The sequence below is a fragment of the Bubalus kerabau genome, chromosome X, assembly GCF_029407905.1.
Source record: "Bubalus kerabau isolate K-KA32 ecotype Philippines breed swamp buffalo chromosome X, PCC_UOA_SB_1v2, whole genome shotgun sequence".
Lineage (NCBI taxonomy): Eukaryota > Metazoa > Chordata > Mammalia > Artiodactyla > Bovidae > Bubalus > Bubalus kerabau.
In genome coordinates this window covers 70786177-70811478 of record NC_073647.1, presented here as the reverse complement: position 1 = coordinate 70811478, position 25302 = coordinate 70786177, and the positions used below count along the sequence as shown (strand labels likewise).

General features: G+C 41.7%; 1 protein-coding gene and 1 long non-coding RNA gene across 4 annotated transcripts; one reads left to right on the top strand and one right to left on the bottom strand.

Annotated features, from left to right (window-relative positions):
• Positions 1 to 646: 646 nt before the first annotated feature.
• On the bottom strand, positions 647 to 2763 carry LOC129638570 (uncharacterized). 3 transcript variants are annotated; one of them, XR_008707915.1, is made up of 3 exons: positions 2657 to 2763; positions 1287 to 1946; positions 647 to 809 (listed from the first exon to the last, which is right to left on the bottom strand). It is a non-coding gene; the product is annotated as an uncharacterized LOC129638570 (long non-coding RNA). The 3 variants fall into 3 exon arrangements; XR_008707916.1 differs by lacking the exon at positions 2657 to 2763 and adding an exon at positions 2255 to 2376; XR_008707918.1 differs by lacking the exon at positions 2657 to 2763 and adding an exon at positions 2053 to 2173.
• A 115-nt stretch (positions 2764 to 2878) lies between these two features.
• Positions 2879 to 17831, top strand: IRS4 (insulin receptor substrate 4). Its single transcript, XM_055563936.1, has 2 exons — positions 2879 to 6644; positions 16766 to 17831. Exons 1-2 carry the CDS (start codon positions 2879 to 2881, stop codon positions 16768 to 16770), a joined length of 3771 nt encoding a protein of 1256 aa, XP_055419911.1. The 3' UTR covers positions 16771 to 17831.
• Positions 17832 to 25302: the final 7471 nt, after the last annotated feature.

Here is a 25302-nt window from a genome sequence, read left to right as displayed (position 1 = left end):
ACCCATCTTATCAGTAATTTTATTTAAAAAAGCAATATACAACTCTGGCAATCAGTGTGGTAATCAGGTAAACTGATATATTTTTGAAAAACAACACATGAGATTCATATATTCATATATTTCAACTCAGTAATTCCACTCCTCGGTTTCTACCCAAGAGAATAATTCTCAACATTAAAAAAATTTTTATAGGTTCCAAGATGTTCCCTGCATCATTATTTCTAATATTGGAAAAAAATGAAAACAATCTAAATACCTCAGAGGGATGATTAAGTACATTAATATACAACTGCCTAGAATATTTTACTGCATTTTAAATGATGTTTAGGCTAATCTATAATCATATGGGCAAATGTTATCATGTAATGTTAAGTGAAAAAAAGATAAAATATTATATACATTGTAAGCATACCACTCTACGATAAAATTCTATAAAGAGATGAGGATTTTTAAATCTACTATTCTCAGTATTTTCCAAATATTCAACATGCAGTTTAATGTTTTTCAATACATTTTAAAATGTCATTTGTTTTTTACTCAAAGCACTTTCAAATGCATGGCTTTGTTTTCAAAATACGTCTATCTAAAGCAAAACCGGTGCTTGTAAAGGCTTATGAAATATTATAACACCTATCATAAAAATCTCAAATGTTTTTATTAATTATCATTTTGGTTATAAGAGTAGGGAATCTTCTACATAATGTGACCAAGCAGCCGAAACGTGGGTAGCAGCTCCAGTCAGAGTTCTGTCAGCATCCACTCTCCTTCTACTTCCAGTCCCTTTCAGAAATCACGGCTGCTCCTAGCACCTGTGAATATACTGTGTTTATAAACCGGTGGCAGCGGAGGAAATGATAATGGTTTTGTTTTGTTTTGTTTTGTTTGGAGATAGCCAAAACCAAATCTTTTTTTCTCAAAATGGGAGCATCAAAAAGGAGCCATTCATCCAAATGTGTTTATTCTGTTTCTAACAGAGAACAAATTCTTAAGAGGGCAGGGTTGGGGGTTATTTTTTATGATGTATACCTTGCCTGGTTTACTGTTAGATTTTATAAATAATACGCTTTGCAGCATCTACCCAAGGACAAAGGTGAACTGACATTCCATTCTTTTAGAAATACCACATCCCACCCTCCCTCTCCAAAATCCCTCTTTGCAACTGCGGTCACTCCTTTGACATTTTAATGTAACATCAACCCATTGCCACCCTTAGGAAGCTGAAATCCTAGTAAAAGAGAGAGCAGGATAGAAAGACACTGAGAAACACTTCAGGAGGTTGCACTTACACTCCACATTCCAGCAGTTTGTCCAGAAACAGAGGAGGCAGTAGTTCTTATTTTTGTGGTGTCAAGCTGTACACTGAGATTCAGCAAAAAGCTTCCTTTCTTGACGTGAGGAATGTTAAATATATTCTAGGATATGTGTTAAGTATGATCCTTTGTTCTAGGTATGAGCTTTTCTTTTTCTAAAGTTTTTCGCTCTTGATCAAGCAAAGGGAAACAATATTATTCTGAAATTCTCTTAAAGGCGCCTTTCAAAGCCTCTCCCACGGGAAAAGATCACCACAGCTCAACACTGCTGTTTTTGAGTAAGAATCGAGTCCGATTTTTTTTTCCAACATGGCTGTATACTTTGCAGGCCCCCAAATTTGTGCTTTCATAGTCAGCATTAATCAAACAGCCAGAACCACCCTCTTTAGCCAACCTACGTTTCGTGGACTAAAAACGCACCCTGATGAAAGAGGAGGCTCATTTTCAAAACCTCGCTGTTATTTGTGTGCCCCAAACTTGCGGGCTTTTATCAGGGCTGGAGCAGGCTCGCGAGTGCCTGCAGCGCGGTGGGCGGCAGGTCTGAGGGCCCTGGTCGTTAACACGTTTCCAGGGGTTGCCCACACTTTCTCCCGAGACTCTTGGCTCGCCGGGTGCGGTGGGAACTAGTGAACCAGACTGTGACAGAAAGAGAGAATTTATGTGAGGGACGGGAAGAAGAGAGGGCACCCGACAGGGTCCCCGGGTCAGCGTGGCTTGGGGATTTGCACGAATTTATCAGTACCATTAACAGCTATTTGCAGAGGGTTGTTTACCGCCGAACGCGCGACAACCAGACAGCGGAGCCCACTCTGCGCCCCAAGCCACGCCTCCTTGCCCCTCAGCACCCCTCCTGCCCCCCAAACTAATTAATTCGAGGCGGTCTGCCTGCTAGGCCCTCCCATTGGCTCCCACCCCATCCAATGAGAATCTTGCAACACTTTCACCTGGCTTCTGCTTCCCAAATAAACAAACAAGCCGTCCCAGGACCCTGCCAGCTCTCCTCCCCGGCGCCGCCTGAGATCGTTGTGCTCCGCCCCATCCCGCCACCTCTCGCCCCCTCCCGCCACCTCTCGCCCCCTCCAGCCAATCGAGCCTGCCCGTGGTGCCCCCGCCCGGCCGCCGTCTCCGGCCGCTCTCTCCTCCGCCCCTCTCGAACTTCTCCCGATACTCCCCCGACCCCCAGTCCGTGCCTCCTTGGAGTCCTCGTTAGAACCAGCGTGGCCAAGGGCCCCGCCTCCTCCCGTGGGTCCTCCCGAGACCCACAGGCCGGGAGATTCTCCCAGAGGGTCTAGGAGGGGTTGGAGGCAGCCCCACCTCTCCGGCCGGCCACCCCCTCCCTCGCACACCTCTGCTGGCGGCGGCTCGCGCCCCTCTGCTGCGCTTGTAGCATGAGCCGCAGCGGCCGCCGCGTGAGGCAGTGGTCACGTGTTGTTTTGCCCGCCGCCGCGCGCTTGGAGTGGAGTGGGCGGGGGCGCGGGCGGAGGGGGTAGACGGCCTCTTCCCCCAACTCTCCCGTCCCCGAGCACCCCCTCTCCCTTTCGCTCACCTTAAAACCCTCGTGCATCACCATGGCTAGTTGCTCCTTCGCTCGCGACCAAGCGACAAGGAGACTGCGAGCTGCAGCAGCGGCAACAGCAGCGGCTCTAGCTGCGGCGGCGACCACCCCATTTCTTTCCTCGGGAACCCCCACCGCACTCATTGGGACCGGGTCGTCTTGTCCGGGAGCCATGTGGCTCTCCACGGCCACTGGCTCCCGGTCAGACTCGGAGTCCGACGAGGAGGACCTTCCCGTCGGGGACGAAGTCTGCAAACGCGGCTACCTGCGGAAGCAGAAGCATGGGCACTGGCGCTACTTCGTGCTCAAACTCGAGACCGCCGACGCCCCAGCTCGGCTGGAATACTACGAAAATGCCAGGAAGTTCCGGCACAGTGTCCGCGCCGCGGCGGCTGCAGCGGCGGCGGCCGCCTCCGGCGCCACGGTCCCCGCGCTCATTGCACCGCGGCGCGTGATCACCCTGTACCAGTGCTTCTCGGTGAGCCAGCGGGCCGACGCAAGGTACCCACACCTCATCGCTCTTTTCACCCAAAACGAGTATTTCGCAATGGTGGCCGAGAATGAGTCGGAGCAAGAGAGCTGGTACTTGCTGCTCAGCCGCCTCATCCTCGAGAGCAAGCGCCGCCGCTGCGGCAGGCTCGGCGCGCAGCCGGAGGGAGAGCCGGCCGCGCTAGCGGCTGCAGCGGCGGCAGAGCCACCCTTCTACAAAGATGTGTGGCAAGTAATAGTCAAACCCAGGGGGCTGGGGCACCGAAAAGAGCTGAGCGGCGTGTTCCGGCTCTGTCTTACCGACGAGGAGGTTCTGTTCGTGAAGTTAAATACCGAAGTGGCCAGCGTGGTTGTCCAGCTCCTGAGCATCCGTCGCTGTGGGCACTCGGAGCAGTATTTCTTCTTGGAAGTCGGCAGGTCCACCGTCATCGGTCCGGGGGAGCTCTGGATGCAAGTGGATGACTGTGTGGTGGCCCAAAACATGCACGAGCTGTTTTTGGAGAAGATGAGAGCCTTGTGTGCAGACGAATACAGAGCCCGCTGCCGCAGCTACAGCATCAGCATCGGCGGCCACCTGTTAACCCTACTGTCCACTAGGAGGCACCTGGACATGCTGCCTCTCGAGCCCGGCGGCTGGCTCCGAAGGTCCCGCTTTGAGCAGTTTTGCCACCTTCGGGCCATCGGTGACGGGGAAGATGAGATGCTCCTCGCCAGGCGCTACATAACACCCAGTGAGCCAGTGCCCCGCTCCAGACGAGGAAGACTACACCTGCCCAGAGGGCGCAGATCCAGGAGAGCGACTTCAGTGCCAGCCAGCTTTTTCCGCCGCGCCGCACCCAGCCCTGTGTGCATCCCATACCCTGCAGAAGCCCTCCACGACCGAGATCCCGTGTCTTCTGAAGCCTCTAGTTCTGGCTCTGGCAACTCAGGGGAAGAAGGCGGTCCTCAGCGCAAAGAGGATCAGGAAGAAAACGAAGGTGACTATATGCCCATGAACAACTGGGGCTCAGGAAATGGCCGGGGCTCAGGAAATGGACAGGGTTCAAGCGGGCAAGGCTCCAGTAGCCAAAGCTCTGGGGGAAGTCAGTGCTCAGGCAGGGGGCATGGCTCCGGAGGTGGTCAGGGCTCAAGTAGCAGTCATGGCTCAAGTGGCAGCGGTTCTGGGGACCAGAGTGCAGGAGGAAACCAGTGCTCTGGGGATGGCCAGGGCACTGCTGGGCATGGCTCAGGCAGTGGCCAGGGAGCTGGAGGTGGGCATGGCTCAGGCCATGGCCAGGGACCCGGAGATGGCCATGGCTCAGGCGGTGGCAAGAACTCAGGAGGGGGCAAAGGCTCAGGGAGTGGGAAGGGGCCTGAAGGCAATGGTGATCGTGGGAAATCTCTGAAGAAAAGATCCTACTTTGGCAAATTAACTCAAAGCAAGCAACAGCAAATGCCACCACCTCCGCCCCCTCCACCCCCACCAGGTGCAGCAACTGGTGGCAAAGGGAAGTCTGGGGGAAGGTTCCGACTTTATTTTTGTGCAGACAGAGGGGCCACAAAAGAACGTAAAGAAGCCAAAGAAGTGAAAGACACAGAGCCCCCAGAAGGTGCAGCTCGGGGTCCCCACAGAGCCAGAGCTTTTGATGAAGATGAGGATGATCCGTATGTGCCAATGAGGCCAGGCGTGGCTGCTCCTCTCGCAAGCTCCAGTGACTACATGCCCATGGCTCCTCAAAATGTCTCTCTATCTAAAAAGCGCCACTCTCGATCACCTTTCGAAGATTCTAGAGGGTACATGATGATGTTTCCCAGAGTGAGCCCACCACCTGTGCCAAGTCCTCCAAAAGCACCTGATCCTGCTAAAGAGGATGACTCAAAGGACAATGACAGTGACAGTGACTATATGTTCATGGCCCCTGGAGCTGGTGCCATTCCTAAAAACCCCAGAAATCCTCAGGGAGGCTCTTCCTCCAAAAGTTGGAGCTCCTACTTCTCTCTGCCAAATCCTTTTCGGAGCTCCCCATTGGGACAGAGTGACCACAGTGAGTATGTACCAATGTTACCTGGAAAACTCCTAGGAAAGGGCCTAGAGAAGGAAGTCTCATCTAACAGAGGCCCCAAAGATACAGCTTCAAAGCCTTCAGTCGAAGGGTCTTTCTCAAAGCCTAGAGATGGGGGATCACCTTCCAAGCGTTCAGGTGATGGGCCCCCCAAGAACAAGGCTAAGAGACCTAATCGACTTCCTTTTATGACAAAAGGAAACAAAGTCAAGCCAAAACCACAAAAGCCCACACAGGAGCAGAGAGAAGCCGACAGCCCCGGGGGCTACGTCAACATTGACTTCCCTAAGAGAGGTTATAATATGCCAGATCCATGTCTTCAAAGACTTCCAGGTGTGTGGGGCATAATTGCCGACCCCAGACAGTTTGCCTTTTCCAATTATGTGAATGTTGAGTTCGGAGTGCCATTTCCAAATCCAGCAGACAACCTCTCAGATTTCTTCAGAGCTATCCCAGGTGCCAATCCCTTCTTTCTGGACGGTGCTACAGGGAGCAGTGCTAATAGGGAAGAAGGTGACTACATCGAAGTGATTTTCAACCCAGCGATGACACCAGCCGTGCCTTTTGCTGACAGTGCCATTCGCTACGATGCCGAAACTGGTCGCATCTACGTGGTCGACCCATTTTCTGAGTGCTGTATGAACATTTCTCTCTCCCCCAGCCGCTGCTCCGAACGACCACCTGTAGCGAGGCTGCTACTGCTAGAAGAGCTCGAGCGAAGGCGCCCACAAAGCCGTTCGCAAAGTTTCTTTGCAGCCGCCAGAGCCGCCATCTCTGCTTTCCCTACCGACAGCCTCGAGAGAGACCTATCCGCCTCCTTCGCCGCGGCCGCGGCCGCGGCCGCCGTGCCAACCTTAGCCCTGGGCCGGGCTTTAGCCGCCGCCTCCGCTTTGGTCGCGGCTCCCGGCATCGGCGCAGCGGCCGCCGGCCTCGAGGCAGCCGCTGGATTTGACTCCGCCTCCGTCCGCTGGTTCCTACCTGTTGCCGATGCTGCTGGTGCCGCGGTCAGGGGGGCCCAAGACGTTGCGGGTGGCTCGAACCCCAGACCCCCAAACCCATCAGCAGACCTGGCCGGAGGTGAGAACCGAGCCGGTGGGGCTGCTGCTGCAGTCGCCGCTCCGCCTCGATCACCTGGCCGCGGCCGGGTGCCCAGACCCCCAGAGCGAGAAGATTCTGACGACGACGACACGTACGTGAGAATGGACTTTGCAAGACGTGACAACGGGAAGTTCGACTCTCCCCAAAGAGGTTGGTGATTCTTTAATTCATTTCCCTGAAGTTAGTGGTGATTCCTTAATAAATCGATGTACTCCCCCGTTACAGTGTTAGGAGTATGTTTCATTCACTGGTGCTTATTTAGAATGGAAAGTAGAATTCTGTTTTAATCATTCATTCATGTGAATCATTATTATATTAAAACTTAAATTTTAATATAGTAAGTTTCTTTACCTGGAAAGCTCTGATCATCGATTAAACATTGGTTCGACTTTTTAGAAGTAGTTTAAACGGAAGGATGTGTAACATGATGCTTTCAGATAGCCTTTGATTTACGCAAAGAGGACGTCGTTGTCCGTTGAATCCCATCAATTCATTTTCAAATCAACATGTAAAAGCTGCTTTTCTACAAATGACCACATTTAATTGCAGGTCATTTAATAAGAGCACTGGATATTAAGCAGTAATAATCAACCGTTAACCCTTGTGGGTTGATGAGCTTCTCAGAAAATTACTTTTTGAAGAAGCAGTCATGGTTATGTTGGTTTGCTGAGATTTACCAAGAAGGTTGAATCTCAGTTGTTAGTGTGAATGTCTGGCGGGAACCAAAGGTAAATAATCCAGAACAATTGAAAGAAGATGGTGTTTGACTCTGGAATGTGTTTTGGTGTTGATTTGTTTTGTTTTTACACAGGATAAATTGCCGGAAACCTTGAGAGTTCCTTTTCTATGTCACTAATAGTGACAGGCAAGTCATCTGCTGTGCCACATTTTCTTCATGTAATTCCCCCCCGCCCCGCCCCCACCAAAGAGGGTATGGTGACAACACAATAATGGGTATGACTATTTGTTTGAAAGGTTTAAAAACCATTTAAGATATCTAATTGGTGCATTTTCTGGGCAATTCAGTAAAGCAGGATAGTAAGGCTGGGGGCAGACCTGACCCCAGGGGCAGCTTACCCTGGAAGAGTGAAAGTTTTTTTTTAAGGGTTACTTTTCCAAAGGAAGAAACAAGAAAGAATAGGATCTGTCAGACTTGGAAATAAGACTTAAAGTAAATCTGTTGTATACATCTTGCAGTGTTGTTATCAGTGTCCCTGGAGATAGTCTTGAGAAACGATTTTGGATGATGTCTCCATAGTCTCCACTGCCTCCCCTCTTTACTGATATGTGCTTCTTTTCCAGGGAAGAGAAGGGATGGACCCCAGCAGTTTTCATTCCAGTAGTCAGTTTAGTGAAGATTCTTGCTTTGCTTGCTTTGTGGAATGCTTTTGTGATTGGATCTCTGCCCACTGTGCTTGATCAGGCAGAACAAGTCGGGGACTGATCACAACAGTCACCTAACAAGCTCCCTATTTAGTGCAGGTGTAGCCCTCCCCCCCTCTTCCCCCCTGCTTTAGAAAACTTGCCTTACAAAAACTCATGTTTGTAGCATGGACACATTAAGGAGTGATCATTAAAACGACAAAAGGATGCTTTGGCATGCCAAAGGATTCAATTCAGGTCTCCTTTAAATTGTGAGGGCCCCTGCCCCCCACACACAAGTGTGGGCACACACGCACAATCATCAGCACTAACAGAACCATGCATTTAAAATATACAATTCTGTTTCCAAGCACTTAATTTATACCAAGCTTTTCAAGAACAGATCTATTTTATTCTGTAAAGTACACCTGGAAATTAGTCTTAAGCCATTGTTTGAGCCTAACTGATATTGATGTGGGTGTTCCATAGCAATCTATGTCCCTGGGGTGCTTTGGAAAGGACAAGTTTTCATAGAGGTTTGTCTGTATTTTCCACTACTCTTTGTTTCAGCAAAGATGAAAATTAGTGAAAATTTCTTGTTCCTTAAATAAACCCTGTCTTCCTAAATATTATCTAGATCATGAAATAATTAACATTTATTTTAGCATAGGTTACTGATTTATGAATAACTTCAAATAACTTTGTAGCTATTCTGAAGGCTAATGTTCTGTAAATGTGTTGTTCCTTGAGGAAATTCCTAACTTCATGGAGCAAGGAGGCTGTATCTCAAAGGGACGTAAGTGATTAGGTTAAAACAAGAGAGCGAATGTGAAAGGACTTTGGGCCTTTAAAGCACTTTGCAAATATAAGATATTTTAATTTTGTCATTGGATTAACAAACATTGACATTTCAACAATTTCAACAGGTGATTTAGTTTCTTGCAAAAATGATTGGTCCTGAGACTGATTAAGGTACATTATTTGCTGAGATATATAAAAGGAAGGATATATAGAAAGAAACTGAAGGAAATTACTTTTACTACCACCTTAATGCAAATTGATATGGGGGAATGTTGTCTGTGAAGGGTTAAGAACAAGCTGGCTGATTATGATCATTTTGTGACTATAAAGCTGTAGAATAGTTTTCCCCCATTTCTGATCGTGCTTCACCTTCCTAACAAAATTTTTTTTAAAAAATCACTTTAGAAAATAACAAAAATGCTTTGACAAAGGAACAAAGGCACAGTCTTCATTAGGAGTTAGGTATCTCTCAGGGTAATTTTAATTTTTGCAAATGCTTAAAACAGTGCCTGACACATCGTAAGTGTTACACATGAATTATTATGCAACTAATGCAACTACTGTCATTGTTGTTACTGTTGTTGTTGTTATTACATTTAGAAAAAACACGAAGCTAAAGTTCTGTGTCCCCAAATCCCACTTTTAAGTTTTCACTTAAAATGGTTTACATGCTTGTTCAGAATTGGCATCTTTATAGTTGGGATCTGTTTGTAACTTAAGTGAAACGAAGGGAGCCCATAAGGCAGTGAGACAGCTTTGTTCATATAACACAAAATTAATATGTAATCTCATTTACCCACAAGTCATATTGCATATAAGTAAGTACTTCAAAGCCATTTGTTTAAGACAGTTGGAACCACCCAGAAATATAAACTGGACTTGACTTTTTAATAAATGAAATAATTTAAGAAGTGTGAAGTCCTCAGATTTTAAACACATGAGTTATAAGTATTAACATTTATAAGGAGAATGCAGTTTTTTTATATGGTTATTCTGGCTCTTGATTTATGAATGCATTTTTACTTCTTTTACTGTTGTATCTGATGGAGAATTCATAGTTTGAAGTTAGTTAGGGTTAAAAAAATTCACTGATTTTCCATTCCAAAGATGAGAAGGTAAGAGCAGCTCTTAGAGGGGTGAGAGAATTGGGCAAATTAGTAATGCTATAATAGTACTTGGTATTAAAAAGCAAAAAAAAAAAGCTGTATTAATTACCTTTTGAAATTTTAGTCCTTGTTATTAACATGAAGGAGGTATAAGCTTCTTTTCAGTGTACCACTGCCAAATCCTCTTGATATAAATTATAGATGCTGAGAGCAAATTTTTTGTTTATTGGACTTATTTATTATACATTACTAGAGTTAAATTTCTGCATAGCAGAGATTTCTCAGTCACCATTGTTGGGTCACTTATTTTAGACAACATTCATCCCCACCAAAAAAAAAAAAAGGACAGTTATTTGGAGTAGAGGTATTTGATCTATAACAATTAAAGAGGGTTTCATTCTATTAAAGTTAACTAAAGCTATTGGCAATCATTATTTATGTGGATTCATTCTATTTTTGAGTAATGCATCCCAGGTGATTTTGGAATTTTGGTTACTCACTAGCAAAGTATCCTCTTTAAACAAGGACTAGCACACATGCATCAATACTCAAATAAGATCTCTTGCTTTCTTTTCCTCCCCCTAATTACCAAACATGAACTAAGAGGCTTCAGAGTCATCGACAGGAAACTATTTGGGAAACAAACTCTTTGAGTGACCCCCAAGTTTTCATGTTGAAATAGGTGAGGATAACCAGTGTAGAGAGAGATCAGGCATCTTGTGTGTGATTTAAAAGGGATCATTGTTAACTTGTTGATGGAGGAAATGCTTTACAGTTGCCTACTGCCTTATAATTTGCAAAGCATATTTACATTCATTATTTTACTGGGGGATAGTAGGTACTGGAACTGAAGCCGGTGTTAAGAACTTTCCCATTGTCGAAGAGGTAAGTGGCAGAGCAGAAAATCAAACCCATACATATGATTTATTTTTTTTAATTTTTTAATTATTATTGTTTTTTTTTCTTTTTTTTTTTTACTTTACAGTATTATATTGGTTTTGCCATACATCAACATGCATCCTCCACAGGTGTACACATGTTCCCCATCCTGAACCCCCCTCCCACCTCCCTCCCCATACCATCCCTCTGGGTCATCCCAGTGCACCAGCCCCAAGCTTCCTGTACATATGATTTCAAGTCCAGTGCGCCACCCAGCATACCACACTGCCCTTTCATCAGATGTTCAATCTGCTATTTTCCTATTGATGAAGATTATGATATAGGCAAGATTGGGGAAATTTCCAAGTCTTCTTGAATCTGATAGTATCCAATTTGCTTGTAAGTAATTCATTCAGAGTGTTATAATTGTGAGCCATCCACCAGAGATTGGATCATTTTCATTACATTGAACTGTTTATAGCTTTGGAATAAAAGAATATAACTTGTATTGGAATTGAAGGTTTTAAATCTGATTGCAGGAGGAGTTTGCTCATCTTTACACAAATATTCTGTGTATCTATTTGGATTTCACAGAAACACTGAAAGGAATAAACTTTCTTAATTTAACAGAATAAACGTCTGTTAGTGGTCCTTTCCTTAAGTAAAGTCACCTGTGTGTGGTTTTTCCAAATAATCCATTGACATTTGCCAGTTATTGCCAAAAGTTTTTCAATTCCTTTTTGTCCATATGTATAACATCTGATATTCTAGTCGGCGCCATCATGGTGCAAACAAAACACAGAATAAGATGAGACAGGTGGGGGAAAAAGCATTGTAGTAAGAGATGCTCTTCATTTGTTTAAAACTCAAATTTGCCCTTGGCAGTCAGGGAAGAAGATTTTAGAAGCCTCGAAAATCAAATCCTTTCCTAGGGACATAAAAATCTTTGTTTAAAAATAAATTCATTTTGCTTAGCACCGTTTTTAAAAATGCTTTACGACTATGTAAAAATAGCTCAGACATTTTATTGGCAGTATTGGAAAATAACTTTTGTAAAATGCTTAATTAAAGCTTGCAGTATGTTTTGTCTAAGAGGTGCTGCCAGGCTCGAAGATGGTGAAGATCATTTGCTGGAAAACACTGTGTGGTCCTGAGTGAGAAATGAGAGATGAAAAAGGCTACATTTTATAATAATGAAATGAATACAGCACACTCAGTTTTTATCACAACTATCAGATTGCTAATTTTAAGGCTACTGATAAAAATTGCCAAGACAATAGGTTCACCATAAGACATTAAATGAATTCCCTAGCAATTCTGCATTGGTTATTGGTTGTTCAGCAACAGGTCTTAGATCTTCATCTTCTTTTTCAGATGTTAGGCTGCACACTTGAGAAATAGGGATTTTTAAAGATTTTTTTTTTAATTTAGACCTATGTCCTAGTTCAGATTTGCATTCTTTTAGAGGGTACCTTACTATTTCTGACTAATTCCTTTTAGAATTAATGAAAATATGTACTGAAATATTTAGTGAAATGAGAAAGTTATTGCACTTTTCCTCTAGCTTCCTGACACCCCCTTTCTTATGGGTGGTTTTCTGTGAGTCTTACCCTCGATAATTTCAGGAAAACATGCCTTTCCTAGCCTCTCTCTGGCAGTAAAGGTGAGGCCACTCTGGGAGTTCCACGAGGGAAGGGAGGCCCTCAGAGGGGAAGACTGCTTTCCTGAGAAGTTGCTGCTCCTAGTTCACAGCCTGCCTGTGCTCAGCTCACAGGAACAGCATTGCTTGCCTGCTCTGGTCTCGCTTGTTGGCACAGAGGCAGCTGGGCTGGTGTTTAAAGCAGTTTTCATGGTTGGATTGACCACACTATATTTGGTGCTAACCAGATCTTCTGGATTTACTGAATATCCAATTCCCCATAAATTGTAGTCACTTTAGCTAGTTTTCACAATTTATATCATTTGCCTCTCTATGATTACTAATTTGTTACTTGTAGACTTGAAACTTAGAGAATATCAATGAAGACTGTCTCTAAATTCACCTTGAAAATGATTCACACCTGCACCCACGGTGCCTTAGAAAGTCTGACCAATAAATATGGTTTTAAACTCCTGCTGCTGCTTTTTCCTTTTGTTTTTTTTTTGCCCACACCATGTGGCTTGTGAGATCTTAATTTCTTGACCAGCGATCAAACTCGTGCCCACGGCAATGAAAGCATGAAATTTTAACTACTGAACTACCAGGGAATTCCCACTCCTGCTTTTTCATAAGTTATGCCTCTGTCCTCACCCTCAGACCTCCCCAACCCCACCCACTACTGCCACCCATGAAGGACATAATTGTGGCTGTGACTCTGACCATAGTTTCTACTGCCACCCTGGCCCTGTTCTTACAGCTGCTTGAATTTAGGAGACCCTATTCTTACTGCTATGGCTTGAAGAGATCTTTTCCTGGAGTCTCATATTGAAACTTCGAACATGTCTCCCCACAGAAATGATGTTATACACGACCATCGGGTGCAGTCAAAATCATTCCCCTCTCAGTTTGGGATCTGCTTGAATGAACGAACCTACGAACCTGTCCACTATTTATTTATGACATTGTTTTCACAGGATAATTTATTTTGAGTTTCAACTAAACAGTGAGCCCTGGAATATGTCTCTTGTAAATCAGAGACTGCCTATATTAGAATTCCAGTAACTTGCATTCCTTGAGTCTTCAGTAACTAGGCAGTGGCATGAAGTGGCCTGAGTGTGTGTTGGGAGGTAGTAGAGAAGCTGACCTGCGATGAAAATCCTGTAGCTGATCCCCAAATAGTTTGTATCCGGATGATCAAGACTTGAATGAGCATGCAGAAGTGGTCCAGGGCCTGCTTTCAAATGGCAGGTGTGAAGCTATTGAACTGACCTTTGAGGAGATGGAGGTTTACAAGCATCATTCATTTTCCTTAACAGATTCTTTTGAGTATTCCATCACAAAACCATTGCCAGTTAGGGGAGAAGCATATTTGAGCTTCCAATCTATGAAGGAGACAACAGTCTGTTATGATTGGTGTTGTAAAGACTAGCAGCAGTTATTGCTAGTTTTCACTCTTGAGGGACAGCACTTCAATTAAGCTCTTTAGAGTCATCTTCCTATGTATTTACAGGGCATAGAAAGATGTGATGATCTGTTTCTTATTGGTGGAAAAAAAATCTACATATAAGCCAGAGACAATGCTAAGCTAAGTAATGTAACTGTATTATTATACACTCATCTTTGGGTTAAATGCTCCCATTTTCTCCTCATTTACTTTGTTCATCTTCAGTGCTTTACTTATTGTTGCCCCTGCTTGTTTGTGATCACCAGTTGACCATGGGGATGGATCGCATGTTGTCTAATAAAATTTTCCAAAGAACTTGAATTGTTTCTTTAGTTCTAGGAAGATTGGAAGTAAGATAACTGAGGCCATGGGATTGGGGAGAGTGGAAAAAGAATGAGAGACTAACTGGATGTATTGTTATTTGGGCTTCTCTGGGCAGGGGAACCACTGCTCTTTTGGACTTTAGGCAATAGTAGAAGCATGTTTGAGATTCATATGAAGAGACCTGGAATGCCCTGGAGGAACTGCCTACGTTGCTCACCCTACACATTTTTGGGAGTATTGATGTCATGTGTGTTTTATCAGTATATTAAAGATTAATGGTCAGGTTTATATAATTATAAAAACAGAAACATTTGCTGCATTTGTTTTTGAGAAGAAAATGAAATCTGTCAGATTTGGGGGGCCATGAGTAGGAAAATGTTTTGACCCATCAGAGTCCATTGAGGTTTTCTCCCTTCTGGAGAAGGGGTGAAATTAACTTGTCATTAAAAAGACCTTTGCTTAATCAGAAAGTTAGAATACCTGAGACAGTAATTATTTATAACCCATCAGTCTCAAGTGGAAGTAAAACATCAAAATCAGATCACGTTATTAAAAGCATCACCATTTGCCTTCCTGGTAGTGAAATGATATCAGAATGAACAGGAAACAGAACTCAGATATGACTGTCAGGCCTTTGATTCATTTTGCAGACTCTTTCTGATGGAGTGTTAATCCCAAATTGCTTTCCTTTGCCAGCCAGCAAGCTTCTGGGTTATTTCTTATGGTGTTCTTTGAAATGTTCTTGGAGAATGTAAACTCATTTTAATATTGACCTAAGTAAAACAGGATTATACAGGTAAATCTGTGGCTCAAGTTCCCATAATGCATTTCAAAAGCAAATTAAATTATTTTTGGATTATCTTGTTTTCGATAGCATTCTTTCTTTCTACTGGCAAGGCTAATCAAGAGTTGACGAATATATTTTGTAAAGTAAACTTGAAACCACACCATTATTTGCTATTAGTATGTTATCAATTCACTCAATGCTGCTGTGTAGGTGTCATAGGAAAGCAATTGAAATATGAATCAAATTTTTATCAGAACCCCTGTCACTTTTAAAAAAGTAAAGCAAGAAAGCTCTAATAGGAACAAATGCCCCTAATTTCAGGCTTAGTGTAATGTTGTTGGGGTAGTGAGATGGAGCTTAATTTGTATGTTTCTAGGAAAACACTTGTGAAATACAGGGAGTAGTAAGAAATCTCCTTTAAAGCATATTCAGTATACTATGTATGAACGTTTTTATATTAAAACAAAGCAAACCAAATTAGGTACAGTACCTTTCTAACCTTAAACTTCTGTCAAAAACCTCTAGCTGACAGTAGCTTCACAATTCTGTAATGCTAGTAGAGTCTAATTTTGCAGCAGATAACTGAGCATGGACCATCATGGTTAACCTCTACTGATCACACCTTTCATCCTATGTAAACTTGATAAATACATAGAATCTAAAATTTCCTAAGCCCACTGCTGACAGGAAAACAATATCTTTCCTAATCTATGGTGTTAATTAAAAATTTTTTTCACATGGAGGAACAGCCCTATAGAAAAAATCATGATGAATGGCCATAAGTAGGTGGGAGGGGAGTAGAGCGCTTTGATGCTGTATGGAGATGCAAGTGGTTACATTTTGAAAACCTCTGATGAAAGAGTGAATAGTTAACATGTGTCAGTTCAGCTCAGTTGCTCAGTCAGGTCGGGCTTTGTGACCCCTGTTTTAACACAAGATCTTGTACTAGCAGCCTACTTTGGGGAATGCTTTCCATGGATTCTTTTAGGTCAGCTATAATGAAATGGAATATTTGGTTCTTCAATGTGACCTGGTCTTAACACTCACATCCTGTAATCAATTTGCTGACCATTTATCCCCATCCCTTCTGCAATCCAGCACCTTCTTCAGTATACCGGACACCCTTCCTCTGTTCCACTCCCAATTATGTACCCTCTCAATAAGCAAAAGGCCAAGAGAGTAATACCAGAACTTTTTCTTCTTCTTTTTTTTTAGACAGAGATTTCATTCAAATCTCCTTTGCAGGTATGACCTTGCTCTTTTAGATGAAATCCTGGTGGCTCAGACAGTAAGAGAATCTTCTTGCAGTGCAGGAGACCTGGGTTCAATCCTTGGGTTGGGAAGATCCCCTGGAGAAGGGAATGGCAACCCACTCCAGTGTTCTTGCCTGGAGAATTCCATGGACAGGGGAGCCTGGCGGGCTATAGTCTACGGGGTCACAGAGTCAGACACGACTGAGAGACTAACACTTTAGTGATTGAATCTGGAGACTAGCACCAAGGCTGTGCTTGAATCATTTGACTCATGCCACATAATTTGGTTAAGGCATAATCAAACATGTGAGAGAAGAAAAAGCTTCTCTTTGTCCACCCAATGCCAGGCTGACTTGCTGGCCTCACTGGGAGAAAGTAGAGCAGTGCATGCACATTGACAAAGCTGCTATCCACTGGAAAATTCAGAGTGGAGCCTGGGGGCAAAAGGAGTAACTGCCCTTAGGTCTTTGTCAGGCTTGTGCTGGTGTTTGTCATAGGCATTCAGCCTAGTTACGTATGTCCTGGCCAAGGAAGTGTCCTCAATATGGTTCTCAAAACTACTAGCTCAATTTTTTTTATTTTCAATTTTGTTTTAGAACAGGGTGGGGGTAAAAGCGCTTCACAGTTTAATCCTGAAAGTTAACATTTATTCTGTCATCTTTTATTTTTTTCCTAGAGTGATTACATTGCCACAAAAAATTTAGAAGAAACGTGATGCTTATGGAATTTCATCTTTGTCTACTCCAGATCTGCCTAAAAGAGAATTCACAGGCTTCTGAATAGAAAGCAACCTGGATTTCTAAAAGCCTACAAGTGGATGCTGGCAGTTGAGTAATCTTAACACAGATCATTCTTAGTGCTGCCTTATAGATCCAATGATTTTGAATTAAGAAATTCACTCTAATTTGTTTTTATTTTCTAATTTCCATCTCTAATGTGTCATTTTGAAAGGAAACAAATGTATAAAAGTGAACATCTCACAACTTGCTCCTTCTTAAGAATGTTACTGACCTATGTATAAACATGGCCAATATCAATTTTACTAATGTGTAATACTTAGATTTAGTTTTGAAGTTGAAAACCCTTGAAATAAGAGGAGATAAAGAAGGTTATGTTCCTGAGAAGGTAGGTATGATCTGGAATCTTTCTGAGTAGTATGTATACAAAACTTTTCTTGATCAAAGACTTAAACCTCAACTGGACTGATATCTGAATGGGACATTTCTAATATTTTAAATGCAGGACCAAAGGGCAGATTATCTCAGTTTTGTTCATGAACAGAACTGCAACTTTCTGTCCACATTCAATGTTAACTGATATCTTGACTGAACTTTGCCAACGTTATAAAGACAGAACTGGAGAACAGAGGATCTGTTTCTTCATATACAATACTGTGATGTTCTGCTTGCAAATTGATTGAACATTTCCAAAACCATTATTTTTTAAAAAAATTTAAAACCTACATTTTCCCCCTAAATGAAGCAAAGTTCTTCAAAAAGTCTCTCCACAAAGACCCCCTCTGCCACTCTGGGCCTGCCCATTTCACCCTCCATTCTCCCCCTCTTTCTGGTTCTTTCCTTGACACACTTTCCCTCCTATTCCCAGGGCTCCTATAAAGAGATCAGTTTCCCATATTCAAGAAATTAGTGTGTACAAATCAATCAGTATTCTGACCGAAACTTAAGCCAAAAGGAACCTCTTATAAGGTTTTGTTTCCCTTTGGATAACAAGACTATATAAGATGAACAGAATTAAAAAAAAAAAAAAAAAAAGAATCAGAGCAAGCTCCCCCTTCCTATTTTTGCTTGTCTCTGATGGAAACTGAATTAAGATTTTAGGAACCTGGACCTTTGAGAACATGACATTAACAGGTGGTGATCACAGAGGAAAGGTACAAAGGTCTTGAAGCTTGCTTAGAGCTTTGTTATGTGGTGGCACACAAATCACAGCTTGTTGTACCATCACTGGCAAACCTCATCACCGATGGGTGTGAGTGTCTGTAATAACTGTGTGAGTGCTAATGTGTGTGCACACATTTGTGTACCTGTGTACATGTGATTGTAGATGTACCTGTTGTGCATAACTCTGTTTAAAAAAAAATTGCTTCACATTTGATGTGCAACTTTGAAGTAGTGTAGTATTTACCTGAAGTTTTCTGCCACTCGGTTCTGATGTCTTTGAACGTGTACTTCTATCTTCAAGCAGGCTTCTAGTACATGTGTTGCTACACTAACTTTTCTGAAAAACCGAGTTGACTTCTATTATTCTTCCTTGCCTATCAACCAAGGGGTTGGGGCGGGGGCTCTTTTATTGTTTGTTCCCTTGTGAGCGGTGCTGAGGAGAGGATGTGGCTGCAGTACCGATCACTACTCCAGTTACTGGTCACTGCTAGGGCATCAGTCTCACCAGTTCCTTCAGACTCTTCGCTTTTTCCCAACCTAATCGAAGAAATGCAGTGTGGCTTTTGTTCATTATGGTAACAATGCAGTCTTTAGGCAGCCTTTCTCAAGCCTTCTCTCACCATTTTATTTTTCAAGTTAAGTCATAATCATTCAGAATTGTGGAAAGAAAAGATTATTTGGGGGGAAAATGCTCTTTTGCTTTATTTGCATATTAGGTTCAGAGGCTGCCGACAGGGTACAGCACAGATGTAACACTTGCTGAATAAATGAAGGGGAAACCTCATACACAACAGTACACATAGTAACAGGTACAAATAGTCACAGGTACAGCATAACAAATATGCAATCTTTTGACACAACTTAGTTTACAGACACAACTAATTTATTCAGTATTGTGCTGGAAGAATCTTTTTAGAGTCAGTGTACCAACATATCACTTACCTTTCAGCTACGAGTTTATGCTGCTGTTAAGAAAAACCAATGACGGAACGATTTTTTGTGACCTCTCCACTTTATTTGGTATCAGACATAATTAACTTGGTCAGTAAAAACTAAAATGTTCCAGTTCCAACAGTTCATTACATTTGCTCTTTCTGCTTTCACAGATCTGCTTTGAGTTGCTCTGGCTTTGTCTTCCTTTGTAAATACTCTTCTATTCTTTTCTTCTTTGTAAGCATCTCATTTGCAGTTTTGGGAGACAACCTTGCAACTCTGTATAGTGTTTATATATATATCTGACTTGCCTTTCCATAGAGCTACTCGCAATAAATGTGTTCGTGAATGTTATTTGTGTGGAGATTCATTTTTTTAATGAATACTGTTATCTCTACCTGTTGTTTAGTTGCTCAGTCATGTGCAATTCTTTTGTGACCCCATAGACCAGAGCCCGCCAGGCTCCTCTGTCCATGGAATTTCCCAGGCAAGAATATGGGAATGGGTTGCCATTTTCTTCTCCAGGGGATCTACCTGATCCAGGGATTGAACCCCCATCTCCTGTGTCTCCTTCATTGCAGGTGGATTCTTTACCACTGCTCCACCTGGGAAGCCCGTTGCTTCCACTACTTCATTTTAAATATATTTTTTTCTGCCCCATTAAGAATTGACTGCATTTTTCAGAATAAAGCAGTTGGGATAACTGAGGGTTTGGGTTAAAGTTACTATGCCTCAAAACTGTAGGCTTTTTAATAGTTAATACCTCAAGTGTTCATTCTCCAAATGTGGAGGTAATGCCACGTGGCATGTGGGATTTAGTTGCCTGACCAGAGACTGAACTTGTGCCTCCTGCAGTGGAAGCACAGAGTGCCAGGGAAGTCTCCAGTGTAGAACTTGAATTTTCATGTCAATTCTGATAATGTATGAATCCTAAGTAGAAGAGACAGGTCAATAAGGTTAAGGTAATCAGTTACAGTTTTTTTTTCATCTTCTCTTGTTACTTACTCATGCCCTTTAAATGACTCCCTTTTCATTTACTTATTTTTAACCACTGGGAAGGCGAATATGAGTACATGGAAAATACACCAGTGAACAGGCAGAAAACATTTCTGCATCAATGAATGAATTGAATGTCAAGAATATATTAGCACATTTATTGTCAGCCTAATCAGAAGCCAAAGGTTTAAAGGAACACTAGACAAATGATTACCTCCTTGCTTGCTCAAGGATCAGTGCGGGAAAGGGGAGGGGATTGGTGGAGTCGGATGGACTACAGGGTAGGAAGCAGTTCCCACATCATGTGCATAATCTACAAGCTACATGGGTTGTGTTTGTGGACAATCAAGTTCAATGTACAGCTTGACTTGATGTACCTGAGCAGTTGTGTGTAAAAGAAGATCACCTTGGGAATGCATAGTTAGACTGCCTTTATCATTAGAAAATGTCCACAACAGAGATTATCTTAAAAATATGTAATGTGTATCTGTGCATGCATGTGTGCTAAATCGCTTCAGTTGTGTCCAACTCTGTGTGACCCTATAGATTGTAGCCCACCAGGCTCCTCTGTCCACAGGATTTTCCAGGCAAGAATACTGGAGTGGGTTGCCATTTCCTTCTCCAGGGGATCTTCCCAACCCAGGGATGGAACCCATGTCTCTTAAGTCTCCTGCATTGGCAGACAAGTTCTTTACCACTGGGAAGCTGTTTGTGGGTATGCATCCATGCTAAGTCGCTTCAGTCAAGTCTGACTCTCTGAGACCCTATGGACTGTAGTCCGCCAGGGTCCTCTGTCCATGGGATTCTCCAAGCAAGAATACTGGAGTGGATTGCCATTTCCTACTCCAGGGGATCTTCCTGACCCAGGGATCAAACCCGTGTCTCTTATCTCTGGCATTGGCAGGTTCTTGACCACTAGCGCCACCTGGGAAGCCCGTATGTGTGTATATGTATGTGTATATATACACACCTACATAGATATATAGGAACTCTAATCCTCTCTTCAAGGGAAGCAATCTGTATTTATCATGGCATAGCCCAGAGATATTTTTTCATCCCAAACAGCCCCTCAGAAACAGGCACATCTGTGCTTTTTAGTCTATATAATCATTGTGTACTCATTTGGTGATTCACAATTTAATGGAACTTGGATTCCTGGAACAGTAGGCATAGTCAGTGTGGCTGCTTTGACAATCAGCAGAACTTGACAGCTGGAAAGATTTACATTGAAGAGTATGTGAACAGAACTTTAGCGTCTCCACTCCCTTAATCACATATAGCAGCCACATGCTCACTATAGAATGTGAAGGGATACTGTTTCTTTAAAGCATAAAACCTATTCAGAAGACTTGTCAGGTAAAACATGCCTAAGTACGCACTAGTTAAGCACCTCCAGTGACTGCTTAGAAAAATATTACTAGGTGCTAATTGACCCCAAAGGGCATCTTGGAAATGCACCAAAATGCTTTTTTAAATGTTTTGAACTCAAGGCAGAACCTGGAAAATGTGAGTATGGCTATATGGGTAAACCAAATCATGGCCCCTAATTTATAAAATGTGCAAAAGAAATTATGTAAAATTAATGCACAGAATGAGGCTAAACTGTATTCTGTTTTAGAAAAACCAATACATTTTTCCTCTAAGACATGCATTTTAATGGTTGTTGGTTTTCAGGCAGCTATCTTAAGTCCCAGTTTGCTTCTTAAGTGTACTTCAGAGATAAGAAATGCAACTGAGCTGTACAAAATGAGACAAATTTCCCTCCTGTCTCTTGTGAATGATAAATGCTAAAGCAATTAGGAACCACTGTTGCATGCTACATTGGAATTTGTCAGTAACATCAGTGCTGTGCTATATAAATGGGAAAAACTTGTTTAGAATAAAGTCCTAAGAATTTAGCAGAAGACAACTGATTTAACTTAATATTAAACATTGGGTCCATCGAACTGAAACAGAAACAATCCCCTCCTTGACATTTCTTGTTTTGTTTTTTTCTTTTTTTAATAGAGGTGTAATTGACATGTAACACCATGTTTCAGGTATACAATGTAATTATTCAACATTGGCATACACTATTACCATAATAAGTATAGTTACCATCTGTTGCCATACAAAGTTACAAATTTTTTTCTTGCCATGAGAACTTTTAAGATTTATTCTCTTAGCAACTTTCAAATCAGAACTACAGTACTGATTATAAGTCATCTGTAATGCTGTACATTACATCCTCATGATTTATTTTATAACTGGAAACTTGTACCTGTTGACCCCCTTCACTTATTTCACCCATCCTCCATCCCCTGTCCCCCAATAACCACCTTTTTGTTTTCTATATCTATGGATTTTGTTTTCTTTGTTCATTTGTTTTGCTTTTCAGATTCTACATATAAGTGAGACCACATGGCATTTTCTCTGTCTGATTTATTTCACTTGGCATAATACCCTCAAGGTTCATCCATGTTGCTGTAAAAGGCAAGATTTTATTCTTTTTGTGACCGAGCAATATTCCATTGTACATATATACCACAACTTCTTTATTCATCCATTGATGGATACTTAGATTGTTTTCAAATCTTGACTATTTGGTAAATAATGTTGCAATGAACATAAGGGTGCATATATCTTTTCAAATTAGTATGAATTTTTGGGGTAAATACTAGAAGTGGAATTGTTGGATTTTATGGTAGTTTTAAGTTTTCTGAGGAACTTTGGTACATTTTTTTTAGTGGCTATACCGATTTATATTTCTACCAACAGTGACCTAAGGTTCTCTTCTCCACACCCTCACCAGCACTTGTTATTTCTTGGCTTTCTGATGATAGTCATTCTGTCAAGTGTGAGGTAATATATCTTTTTTTTTTTTTTTTGGATCTGCATTGACCTGATGATTAGTAATGTTGAGCATCTTTTAATGTACCCATTGACTGTTTGTCTTTTTTGGGGGGAAATGTCTATTCATATCCTCTGTGCATTTTTTAAATCAGATTGTTTTGGGTTGTTTTTTGTTTGGTTGGTTTTGTTTTGTTTGCTATTGAGTTGTGCAGTTTTTTATATTTTGGATATTAATCCCTTATTGGATATATGATTTTCAAATATATTCTTCCATTCAGTAGGTTGCCTTTTCATTTTGTTAATGATTTGAGTTTTTAATCTCAGAATATGCATTATAAGGTGTTCTGTTTCACTGGCAGTTAGTTATCTGAAATATCATTTCAGTAACAAAATGAGCAAGAAAACACTGAAATGGGAAGCAAATTCTTAAGTGTGTACAGAAAAATGTGATGCCCACAGTTCATTCTATATTTCCATATTTGTAACTCCCAAGAAGTTTTTCAACATTTTTGTGCTTTCTACAACATTTCAGGGAATTGAATGCATGTTTGCCATTTAAAATATATCTATGCTTAAACTTTTCTTATTGTTTTAACTTTCTTAGAAGCATTTTGGGAACCACCTTTCCAACCTTGCCTTTTTATTATGTTTTTTTCCTCTTTATATGAAGATTATGCTCATTCTGGGATGACAGGAGGTGATGGTGCTTAGTACTGAGAATTATAGCTAAATGTCTCACATTACACAGTAGATATACTTCATATAAGATATAGAAACTGCAAAAACTTATTTTTTTTTTGCAAGACTACCATGTCTTTTGTAGAAGCACAACAATGACAAAAGGTCAACATTCTAATTGTCAAGGGTTTCAGTTGGTTACTTTACGTCTTAGAAAACTATAGTTGACTCTTGCTTTGTTTGTATAGAGTTGATATTCTGGAAATAGGTTTAGAACTACAGGGGATCTTAGACATGCTATAGACCAAGCCCTATGACCTTTCCAAATAATTCTCTTTTCATCCACTTTTTTCCCTTGGAGAAGTTATTTTAACCATCTTTCCTAGCTACTAAAGTCCTGATAAGAGGTCTAGTAGAATAGGATATAAGGATTGGGATTGGAAAGATTTCTTCTTAGTCTAGAGTTCTATGACACATGGTACATGAAAATACTGACAGTTTGCTATGTAGGATTTGAAAGGAGGATTTTCACTTCTCCTTCCCTGTTTTCATACTCCTTACCTCCACTAAGAAATGTGTTCATTCACCAGTAGTGCTCACAATATTTCACTTTGTGTAATCAAAGCCTAAAACCATTTTTGTTCTATTTTTCCCACTTATGATAAAGTAAAACTCTGTATTACTAGAGTTAATGAGAATAATATCTGAAACTCCAATTGTTAAGTCACAGCTGAGACAAGACTAGGCTATCCTAATACAAATATTCATAAGAGGTAACAGATGACCCTACATTTAAAGCCCTATGTGCCATATAGTAAACAAAATCCTCTACAAAGATCTAGGCCTGCTGTTGTAATGACTGTTTACCCTGTGCTGGCACCAAGTAACTGTAAATAATAAGATATTAAGACTTCTACTTCTGGCCAAGGTGGACCATATTTAATCTCCCACTTGAACAACCAAAGAAAGAACCTCAGAATATGAAACAAGGGGTTTCAAGACACTACATATCAAATAATAAAGAACAGTGATCCCTAAGAGGTGAAACAAACTTGATAAGACCTACATCTGCCCTGTCTTATTGCCTTCAGAACAATTTCAGGCCATGGAGCTGGGTCATGGATAATCTAAGCCAATTCCTTGAATTAAAGATATGGACCTCTAACTCTAAGGAGGCCAGTGTGGCTGTGATTCATGGGATAGACAAGACAAAAGATAAAGAAGATCCAAATTATTAAAATCAGATATAAAGGGGAGGCATTACTACTAATGTTACAGAGATAAAAATGACTATAAAAGAATGTGTGTTTTTCACTCAGTCATGTCTGACTCTCTGCAACCCCATGGACGATGGCCTGCTAGACTCCTCTGTCTACAGAATTTTCCAGGCAAGGATACTGGAATGGGTTGCCATTTCCTTCTCCAGGGGATCTTCCCAACCCAGGGATCAAACCCAGGTCTCTTGCACTGCAGGCAGATGTTTTACCATCTGAGCTACTAGGAAAGCCCATCTACAAAAGAATACTATGAGCAATTGTATGTGAATAAATTAGACACATTAATTGGAACAAACATACTTCTAGAACACAAACCACCAAAACTGACAATAAATAATGAAAAAACTGAATAGATATAACAAGTAAAAAGACAGAACAATTAATTTAAAAACTTCCCACGTATAAAACCCTAGAACAAGATAACTGGTGAATTCTACCAAATATATAAAGAAGAATTAATACCATTTGCAAAATTTATCCCCCCAAAATTGAAGAGGCAAAACTTTTCAACTCATTCCATGAGGCTAAAACTTCATAGATACCAAAACAAGAGACACATGATGAAAAAACTACAGAGCAATATTCCTTATGAATAT